Genomic DNA, 11,553 nt, shown 5'->3' with positions numbered 1-11,553 from the left:
TTCAAATTTAGCTTCCAATCTTTTTGGTATAACCAAACCTCCAAATCACAAATAAAATCCAAAATGATAACATTACAATTTAAACGTGTTGGACGTAGGCCCAAAATCATTCAAGTTGGCCTAGTCCGAAAACCAATCAAAATCATTTAGGCGTCATCTCGACCCATAAAAAGAGAAACCCACGTTTTTGCAAGTTCGTTCATAAAGCCTTTATAATGTTGGGATTAAACAACGAATAGTGTCAGCATACTAGGGTTACATATCACCGATTGTGGTTGCTTCTTAGAGTTAGGAGAATCAGCATCCTACTATATAAAAGGAATTAAATTCAAAGCTTTTGAGACTATCCACCTCAGCCAAAATATTCTCATCCAAAAAGAATTAGAAATAAATGTCATTTATAAGATAATTAACTAACATACAACTTTTGATATTTTTAGAAATTTCAAATTTGTAACTACTAATTTATTAATAGAATCATATATCTATATTGAATTATGTTCTATTTTTAATCGTTAAACTTTAAGGGTAAATAAATTATTAATTTATAATATATATAGTTTATAACTTTATATTGTAGTTATAAATAAAGAGAAAATAATCGGGGAAGGTGAAGAAGCTCATGTAAAATTATGTAATTAAAATGATAAAATGGTGAGTATCATGACGTGAATCTAAGAAAATTTGTTGTACAAATTATGGTGCTTTCTTCGTCCACTATAATGATTTAAAATAAAATACATATTCACATAAATAAATCAATATTTGTTATTTTTTTGGTAAGATGCTAAGATTATCAATTTTTGAAAGGTTACACTATTGTTTTTAAACAACTTATTACAGCAAGGAAACAAAAACAACCAACAACAACTCAAGGTAAAAAAAGCCTTAAGGAAGTCTTATACAAGAAAGATAAAAAGAAGTAGAGAAGAAGAGAAAGAAGAAGTTGCCGGGTAAGAGAGGAGACAGTCACACATCATACGGTCGAGAGAGGCAAGGATGACTGATGAAGGTGAGGAAACAGCTGTGAACACACGAGCATTACGCTCTTTCCACAGCAGGTAGATGGCTGACTGAAAGTAGAACTTGATGACTGGAGTAGCATGCGTATCTGCATTGACGCGAGGTTGATTGATCCAGGCTGCAACAGAGTGTAGATCAGCCGGAGAAGAAATCCAAATTTCAGCAGCAAATCTAAACTTGTGCCAATATTTGTTGTTGATAGTGTTTATATTCTTTTCTAACATTAGTATCTATATTTTTTAGTAAACTGATCCAAAGAGATTAATTTGTGGAGCTAACCAAATGAGGATTATAGTATTTACTTTGAAAAAAGTAATAGGTTGAATGATAGATGACGTGCGTGCTTTTTCATATGAAAATCTGCACATATATTAAAATCATAAGATTTGAATCATAGAGAAAATATAGTGTATATGACTGAAGTTGGTCCATTCTGAAACTAAAGATGGCTAAAATTCTTCTTTGTCAAAATGCATAGATGTGAATCTTATATGAATAGAGTTTTTCATTGCTTATAACAGTGTAATAAACTCTGTGTGTAAAGGAGAAAAAATGTTATATAAGTGAAAACAAAAATTATGATTTTTTTTCTTGTGCCTATAGGCTCTTCGCAATTTGAAGAAGAAAGAACATATTGTGTGAAAATCTTTGGCTCGGTCAAATTTTATCCAGTTGTTTATAAAACGGTTGTTATCTGATTCATGTAATTTTTCAGTGTTGATTTAAAAGCCCAAAAAACCCATCTATACTGACTTTTTGATATTTTTTTTCTGTGATTTGAATTTAAAAAAGGATAAAACTTTCGATAAGTTATGTAAACTCAGAACAAGTATTTAGCTTCAGAAAACATTTACATGTTTCAAACTTATAATATAAACATATATAATGTTTAAAATTATGCATATAAAACCTGTGTAAAATGTGTCTGAATATGTTTCTCTTCTTTAATGTGTTAATCGTACTATATATAACATTATTTTAAAATATCAAAAAGTTTATATCACATACAAAAAACCATCAATAAAAAATATAATTCTTCATCTACAACAAGAAAAATGAAAAATTATAAACATATAAATTTAAATTAAGAAAAAATAACATTGGAAAAATAAAAAGTTAATGTAAAATAAAAAAACCGACAAATAATATTATAAATAAAATAAATTTATAAGACACAATCCTCGCGAAGCGCGGAAAAATCTCTAGTATAATTAAAGAGAGCTCGCCAAAGGAATGACTCCCCCCCATCCCAACGATATATCAACAATAAAACCTATAAGGGAATTGACGACTCATTCAAAATTCGGTTGATGACATGTTATTCTCTATATCCTGACTCTTCTGCTCCATGTACCGAGCCCCTCTCTTTCTCTCATTTTTTTTTGTTGATTGAAATACCCGTCAGCAAAAAGACATCTATCAAAAGTTGCTCCTACGAACTAAACTTTAGTGTGGGTCAATAGTTGATGAAAGGTATCTACAAATTAAAGCCAGCTAGTTCCTCCAATAATGGTCAACTTAGGCATCTACAAACCAATATTTTCATCATTTCCAAACAATCTCCCATAAGATAAAACTAAATTTTCACAGATAACAAGGTTGTAGAATAAAATCAAATAAAGTGACAAACTCAAAATCCTTTCAAATTATAGATTAATCAAATCAAAACACTACCAAAAGAGTGTTCACGTGTATACATACACATTAGATAACAACTATTATTCAAATACCACTGCCTCTTCTTCTCCAATCTTACATTACCTCAATATAATATACAGAGAGAAAGATAGAGAAGAACTAGTACCATCATGATCTCACATGTCTAAATTCTCCAACTGAATGTTGCTCTTAAGAGGCACATAATCTCCAAGATACCCACCAAGATGATCATACAAAGCCGTCTTATCAATAGTCTGGTGATGATAACTCTTGCAAACGTAATAAAACACACTCTGAACCAACAAACCCACCAAATTCACCATCACAAGAACACCAACAAGCAACCCACCAACAAGGGTCCTAGTCAAAGTCCCAAACTTCCCTCCTCCATGAACCACAATCGATCCAAAAGTACCTCCAATTAATGCACAGACAAAAAGGTAAACAAAGACCAACCCCATAGCCATCTTAGCCTTCCCCTTAAGAAGCTCATAAGCTTTTCTCATGGCAGCAAGTCCATAAACAGGCTCAAGAACAGAGATCACACTACCTAGATGCCATAGGGCAGTGAAATAGACATGAACAACAAAGTAAAGAACAGAGATTATAACTCCAGCGATGACCGCTAAGCCTACACTGTTCATATCGAGAGCTATGAATAGTATCACTAGGAAAACAAAGAAGACAGCGTTGTAAGCGAACATCAAGAGAGCAACCCAAAGGAAAGTGATCAAGAGGCGTTTAAAGACTTTGGGGATGGCGGAGATGGTGGAGGAGAAGGAGACTGTTTTGCCGGTGTAGAGAGAAGCAACGGTGAAGACTACGGCGGCGGTTGAGAGGAGAGAGAAGGCGAAGAGGAAGATGAGGTAGCTGAACTCGAAGATGAGGAGCACGGTCCAGTCGTGGCGGGAGCGATCGGAGTTAGGTGGGTCGGAGGAGGAGAGCTTGGAGAGAATGGGCTGAGTGAAGAGGGAGTGAGCGAGGATGGCGAAGGAGAGAGGGAAGATGAGGGAGAGGGTGATGAGGTAGAAGGTTCTTGGAGATCGTTTCTTGATTGAGATGGATTCTTGAACTAGTTGAGGGATCGTCAAGAACTGGAGTTCTTCTGGCTGCAGATCCATGCCTTGTTTCTTCTATGAGAATTCTGAAAGGAAGATGAGATTTGTTTCTGAATGCCCCAGGAGGATGAATATTGAAGACGAAGACTTTTGGTGGAAACTTCAACCAAACTCTTATTAACATGTTTGTGTGTGTCTTTGACCCGTTTGTCCAATTCTTTTTTACCAATTCTTTTTTACTTTAATAGAATTATTCTTTGCTTAATATGTAAAGTCTTCTTCTATGGGCAGACTTCTTTCTTTTTTCTTGCATGATGTTGGGACGCAATCTAGGAAGTAAGACTTTCCATCTTCTCCTATTTTTATAGCAAGACTTTTTATTTGAGCAATCGTTTTTTGTTTTTTCTTTGGTTAATAGTGAAAATTTCGGACCTTAGGACTTCGAATGGGAAAAGCGGACGTAGCATCGCGGATCAAGCGGTCCGAATAGAACAAGAATGGATCAAGCGGATATAACAGTACAAGAGTGGATCTAGCGGTCTAAAATATATGTATGAATGGTGAAAATAGATAAAAAAAGTTCAAAGTACTGTATAGATTTAAAATCATTTATATTACTATTTAATTTTATAATTAAAAGTATTTATTTTTTAAATAAGTTATATATTTTTATTCAAATATAATACAATATTTTAAACACACACACATATATATATATATATATATATATATGCATTGAGTAAAACGAAGTTTATATCTAACTTTGGATGACTTGAAAATAATTATGTTTTTGATAAAGTAGTATAATTTAAGGTTTAATATTAAATAAAACATTAATTTAATAATATTATAAATATAAAAATAACACATTGTTAAGAAAATATAAAAATAACACTTTTTAGACATTTATATGATTGAAACTATTTTAAAGTTTAAATTGGCATTTTTACATATTGTTTGAATAAAAGAATAATTTATTTACAAAAATAAAAAAGAAGAACTGCCAAAAACACTCAGTAGTGTAGTGGGTGGTTCTTGTTTTTGTTCAGAAGTTTGAACCACTTGCAGTCCAATATTAAAAAAAAAATGAATCAACTTGAGAATTACACATAAATGTTGAATGGCAATCCAAAGTGCAGTTGGCACACTTATGTGTATCCTCCATCATTTTACCGCCTCCCATTCTAACACTTAAGTCTTTGACACCTCTAGCATAGATTGCTTGACAATATAGGAAACATGATTTAACTCTTTAAATTGCAAGATCATTAAAAAGCAAATTGTGTTCTTAAGCCAATTAACAGACTAAAAGCATGAATTAGAGGTAGAAAACATGTGGTTTTCTTGTCAATCTTTCTCATATCGTTGCTTTTCAGATCATAACCGAGAACATGAAAGGGAGAAAAGCAAATCATGTGGTATCAATAAAACTATGCCACTTTGAGTTAGTAACTTTTACCTTAAAATAAATGGTATTGACCAAATGGAACTAATAAAGGTTGCAAAACCTAAGTCTACCACCATTCATTGTTCTCGTCATTTTCCAAACCTCATAAATCCACCGTACCCTTATGTCAGCTAAGTGCATTTAATATTAAATATTACTTTTAAATTTATGTGAAAATTCTAAAAAACTAATTCTACTAGAAACATAGGTATAGTAATTGTTAACTACTTTTCTTTTAATTTTAACAGAATTTTCATATATTAAAATAATATTTAATCATAAATGAATAAAAATAAAGTAAACAAATTCTATAAATGTAAAATGATATTAATCCAATAGTACAATTAGTTTCTATATATCTTTTTACACTTAGAATTATTACCATTAATTAATTAATAATGCATGAAATATATCTTTACCAAAACAAAATAACTTTCTTATAAATTCATTTTTTTAGGAACGGATAGTTTATTTTACCAAATGATAGGTAACAACTAGTAAACCATATACGAGAAAAGGATTACAATTAACAGGATTTGAACAGCTAGAACAGTAACTGATTTTGCCCCAAGATAAAGAACTATCAGTCATTGATGAGCTCGCTGATTGTACATGATTTGGTTTGGCATGAATCTCTCTTCCTAACCAGGTGGCCACTTCATCTGTCGGCCCCCAAGGACGTGGAGATGAAGATGGTAAACGGATTGGCCTTGATGAGAGGAAGTTAAGTGAGTTAAGTGTATGATAATGATGATGAATACCAATATAGGATGATATTTGATTGGATGGAAAAGACTTACATCCTTCAGCACCGTTGTTTATAACCACACGGAACCCATCCACAATGCCTTCTTTCTCAGCAACAATCTTTGATGCGTGCAGAAGTTGACCTAGAACTTCTGTGTGTCTTGGTTCAGCCTGCAGGAGTGTTTCACAGCAAGACAATGTTCAGGTAAGAATTAGATATTAATATATTCCTCTAATTACAAGATTATGAATGATCAGAAACATTGGCCATAACCCAAAATGCTAGTCATTACTCGTTGCAAAACAATATAACAATTGACCACAAGATGAGACTCTGTAAAACCTATTCGATTGTGATGAAACACAATGACCTAATTTGTTTTCCGCAATTGCTTTCGAATGTGCAACCCTAACATGGTTTCTTTCATTAAAACTAGAATGATTTCAACCTTACTAGAGAGGCAGATTGAATTCTAAATTTAAAAATTGGTCACCTTGCCAAGCGTGGTCAAGCCATCTCTCAACTTAGGGATGACCAAAACATGAACAGGAGCCTGTGGGTTTATGTCTCTGAATGCCAAAACATTCTCATCTTCATAGACAATGTCTGATGGAATCTCTTTCGCTACGATCTTGTCAAATCTAAAAACAAGAGCATAGACTTGCAAGAATCATTTCTAAACCCATCACCAACATAACAAAACTAGGTCACATGTCTGAAAGATTAGGCTCATTTGTATCAAAACACACAAACATGGATTGTTATTGAACTAAAATCCTTCAGACAAAGCGTACATGGTCGGGGCTCCGGTGTCAGAAGCAGCTTTGGCGGCCGCCTCTTCATTGTGTGCGGCACGAGTAGAAGAGATGGATCTGACGCACGATATAAACCAAAACAAATGAGCAACTCAAATTATCCACATATACACAAACGAACTGATTGATTTTGACCTTGGAGAAGCAATACGAGGGAGAGCCCGAATCATCTCTCCGGTAGAGAAGATTCTTGAATTCGCTCGAACAGACTGAGCAATCCTCCCCACCGTAGAGAGGTTCCTGAACACGATACACACATTAGCAAATCAATTTAACAACCAGCTCAATTATATCCGTGGTTGAACAGTTTTACCGGAGCAGCAGCGTAGAGGAGGAAGTGACAGCCATTCAAGATGCTCTGCTTCGACAACCATTTCGATCGACTTCGTAGCGAGTCTTTTTCGTAGTGAGTCCTGATTCAAACGACGCCGTAATTAGTTTTATAGAAACGACGTCGTAATGAATCTTTATATTTTGTTCACATAATACTCCCAAGAAGAAGGGTTGTGGCTCGTGGGTAATGGGATGCAGATTTTTTTTTCTGTCATTATCTTTTGTTCTTCATTTCCTCTTTTTTCATTTGTTTTTATTATTTATTGTTTCGTAAAAAAATTTCATATGTTACTCTTTAATTCATCAAGTGACTTACGTTTTAATATATAAGGAATAGTATAAAAAAAATTTTAAAAATATAATATATGTTTTAAAAAAGAAACCTCTTCGTTTTGATATAATAAATATAAAACTGTAAAATTATTGACCAAGAAGAAAAAAAAAGAAGAAGAAAATTAGGAAAATAAACATTGAAAATGTCTTAGGTGGTGTTATTTTTTGTAGATATTAAACTCAGCTCCAACAGATTTCAAATGTGTAATATTTTAATTGATCTATTAATGAATTGTAATTTTTTTTGTTACAATCAATACCAACAAATTTTAAAATAGGTAAGATTTAAAAAAAAAATTGATTTATCAATTCAAATATGTCAGATTTTAGAATGATTCACTATTAGAATTATTGATTCTAGCCATGTAGAAAGCCCTCTTGATTTTATAACTATAAAAACTAGCATTGAAGATTATCCTTGAAATCAAATAATACATTTCGAAATTGATAGAATACATACTTTATCTGTTGCAGCAAGAAATCTAACGTTGTGAACGGAATGAAACTACCACTTTTAAGATATTATGATTGAAGATTGAGTCAATAATAAAATTGAAAAATATGCTTCACCATGATAAGTGACTCATGGAAGTCTTTTTTTAAGAAGAAGAAGAATAAGAAATGTGAAATAAAGGAGAAAATAAAGACGTAAGAAAAAGTGAGTTGATAAATCTGAATTTTCAACTGAAATTTTTTGGGTAAAGCTTGGATGTTGATTGCTAAAATTTACTTATAAAAGTAATATCAAAATCATTCCACTTTTTAATAACTCTTTTCACAAAGAAAATCAATCCATACATGAATAACGCTAGATTTTAAATCATCGTTTCAAGCCTTAGATTAAATAACAACATATTTAAATTTCTTATAATAATGTTATTATAAATACAAGAACCAATAACACTAGATTTAAAATCTTAAAATGAAAATATTTCAAGTACAATAATGAATAACACTAGATTTATAAAATGGAATTAAAATCAAATATTGAATAACATTAAATTTTATTTAGATTTATAATCTGCGCAAATCCATTAATGAATAACACCTCCTTATTATTTGAAAACCAACATAAAGATTTATTAAAAGGCTAAACCAACAGAAAGATAAACCCCAATAGAAAGAATAAAAAAAATACTAAACAAATGAACATTAACATACTCTGTTGTACTCTAGTAATTAAGTATTATAGGGAAAATATATAAATATTAAATAACTTTAGTAACATCAAGAAATTACATTATCCATCAAAATGTTGGTCTTTATATTTCGATGAGAAAACAACGAATCATTTAAAAAATATATTTTCTACAGGATTGCATGTATAACATGTTTAATCTATCTCTAAAACATGTTTAATGTATAAATGTATATAAAATGTGATTAAATCTCATAAATGAATATTTACCTGCACACATACTTTCATATTGAAATATGTATTTGCAGAAGACTGCATTGGTAGATTAGTAAAATTAACAAATACATAAATACTAAGTACAAAAATTAGATTTTCTCTTCCGTTAAAGCTTCACGTATGTATTAACAGAAATTACTCACATTCTTATTTTTCTAATTCTCTTTAAACTTTAATTTTATCGGTTTATGTTTCAGAAAGCTTGAATTCTATCTCATTGCTATATAAGAAATATACATATGTTTACCTTTTGCTAAGAGAAGTTGAGAACAACTATTCTTGTTGAAAATAACTCTTGCCATCTGATGGTAATACTCTGTGAAACAAAGCTCCAATACTTTTTCAAAGAAAAGCAAAGCTCTGATACTCCACCAATTATATTCTTATAAAATTGTCTATACTTGAATCATGCATATAGAATGATAGGAAATTTTTCCATAAATTTTTCGACACTCAAAAGCTAAATAAAATGACAATGAAGATAATTTATTCAGATGAAGAAAAAGTGAAAACAAATAGAAAATAATTTCTCATATAATGTTTTAAAAACAGTTGACATAGTGATTAATGAATTATTCCTGGAACGCGATGGTTGTAATCTGAGAAAAAATATAAAGTTGAATTTTCGCAGTTATAAAGTATAATTTTGATCTTTTTGGGTGTTGTCAACAAATAACATGTGTCAAATTCTTATTGTTCAAGTGACTTGTTATTTAGTATATAGAGGATGTATGAGTATATCACTTTTTAGATTTAGGATTGTCTATGGTTTAAGAATGAATTGCTAGAGCTTATATTATGAGTTCTTCATCTTGATTGTTCTTAATTCTAGATTTGGATTGATAATCCTGATAATCTAGATCATAGGATAGTTGGTAGACACAACAAAATTATTAATTTCCTAAAATAATCTTGATGAGCTTAATACATATTCGCAAAAGTATCTGGTTTAGGGATTTAGTGGACATGTCAAACATGAACTTAACTTGTTTGAATTGATTGAATTTGCAAAGGAATTTGAGATTTTAGACTTATACATAAATAGTTTAAGCAGCGAAAACTGATTGACTTTATTGCTGTAATATGAGTTTTTGAATTGTTCTTATAAATCATCGATATCTGTTAACTTCAATTCTGAATTACCTGATTGATTTCTCTGGATCTAGTGTCTTTTTTCCATCACTTACAAACCGATTTACCTTCTTATGTTAATGCTTTCTAATTACTATCTAGCTTAATCTGATAACTATAATCTATTGTGTGATCCCATGCATGTGGATTTGATCCCTAAATACTTCAACTGATGATTTGAAATTACAGAGTTTCTTTTAGAGTAGATTTGAACATATCAATCATGCTGTAATTTATATTACAAAAGTTGAGTAAGTATAAGTCAATGAGAGATATATGCATGTAGAAAAACAGCACTGATTCTTATCTATTTGGTTATTTTTGGCAATGATCATGCATTGATCATGCAATTTTCTATTACAAAAGTCAAGTGACGGTGTGTGTATATATGAGAGACACATGCATACAAAATAACATAATGGAGCCTCTAGTTGCCTTTGATGTTATTCAGTCATGGGTTCTCTGTTTTTCTGATAATTCATGGGACCATGAGAAAGATGTTTCACTTAACATAAATCATTGAAGGTGAATGTCTGGACGATTCAAAAGCTTTTTTAGTAGTACGGAACATTAAAACGGGTTAAAATCTCATTGATTGGTGGTATTTTGCTTTGCACAATCTCATTTACTACACCGTCAATCTACCTTTAACTTTTTGCTACTTCCTTCTTAACATGTGACGATCTTTTCAGTCATACTTCTTTCTGCAAATTACAGAAATGTCACATGCAAGTTTTAATCGCCATATAATGAAATTATCTAATAACAGACCATCTTCTTCTTTACTTTACTTTTTATATCTTTATATATTATAAGAAAAAAAATGTTGTAAGAGAGAGTACCTAAGCAAATGAAAAAGACATGGTAGTAGAAGTGATTCACACGAATCGAGCAATAATAATAATCTAATTCTTATATTTATTTTGATTCTGTTTGTTAGATGTCTGGTTCATGTTTTTCCCTCAATTACATACATTAATCGTAAACCCCAGTCCCATTAACATAAGTTTGGCATATACAATATTATTTTATATTAAAATGATAGAACCTAGTTGAAATTAAATATCTAATTCTAGTTTTTTAATCTAACAGTTTATTTTAATTTAATAGTTGTTTTTCGTGCACCAGCTGTAGTTTTTCTTTTCTCTTAGATCGACGAGTCTTTTGTGTTCTTCTCATCTTCTTCTTCTTCTCCTTCTCCTTCACATTCCGCGCATTGATTAAAGCAAAATCTTCCTTTCTCTCACTCTCTCACTTTTTTCGCCGCCGATTCTAAAAGCCTCCCCTCCTTCCTTTGCGTCCATTTCTCCGAGAGATTTATTCAGATTTTCCCATACACGAGGTACCAAATCTTCTTGTTTCGTGGATCGGATATGACTTGGATTGAATCCGAGTTTCATTGATTTAGACTCAGTTCTTAGGGATCTAGGTATCGCATATCGAATCTGCATTTGAGATTAGGGTTCATACATGTTGTTGTAGCGAGATTAGGCGTTTTCTATATGACGAGAAGCAGGATGAATCAATTAGAGATTAGATTAATCTCGAGTTTCCTTTTTTCTATCATTGTGGATTGAGATTAACATCTCGAG

General features: G+C 31.5%; 2 protein-coding genes across 2 annotated transcripts; both read right to left on the bottom strand.

The window, feature by feature from the left end:
• Window positions 1-2,659: 2,659 nt before the first annotated feature.
• LOC106357908 lies at window positions 2,660-3,927 on the bottom strand. The gene has a single exon (XM_013797627.3). It carries the CDS (start codon window positions 3,801-3,803, stop codon window positions 2,838-2,840), a length of 966 nt encoding a protein of 321 aa, XP_013653081.2. The 5' UTR covers window positions 3,804-3,927; the 3' UTR covers window positions 2,660-2,837.
• Window positions 3,928-5,601: 1,674 nt separating this feature from the next.
• LOC106357907 (14 kDa zinc-binding protein) lies at window positions 5,602-7,272 on the bottom strand. Its single transcript, XM_013797626.3, has 6 exons — window positions 7,064-7,272; window positions 6,886-6,990; window positions 6,730-6,807; window positions 6,429-6,576; window positions 5,988-6,105; window positions 5,602-5,896 (listed from the first exon to the last, which is right to left on the bottom strand). The coding sequence occupies exons 1-6, from the start codon at window positions 7,096-7,098 to the stop codon at window positions 5,829-5,831; spliced, it is 552 nt and encodes a 183-aa protein (XP_013653080.1). The 5' UTR covers window positions 7,099-7,272; the 3' UTR covers window positions 5,602-5,828.
• Window positions 7,273-11,553: the final 4,281 nt, after the last annotated feature.

The sequence above is a fragment of the Brassica napus genome, chromosome A7 (assembly GCF_020379485.1).
Source record: "Brassica napus cultivar Da-Ae chromosome A7, Da-Ae, whole genome shotgun sequence".
NCBI classification, from domain to species: Eukaryota; Viridiplantae; Streptophyta; class Magnoliopsida; order Brassicales; family Brassicaceae; genus Brassica; species Brassica napus.
The sequence above is the reverse complement of the archived record's forward strand: the minus strand, read 5'-3'. Positions and strand labels throughout refer to the sequence as shown.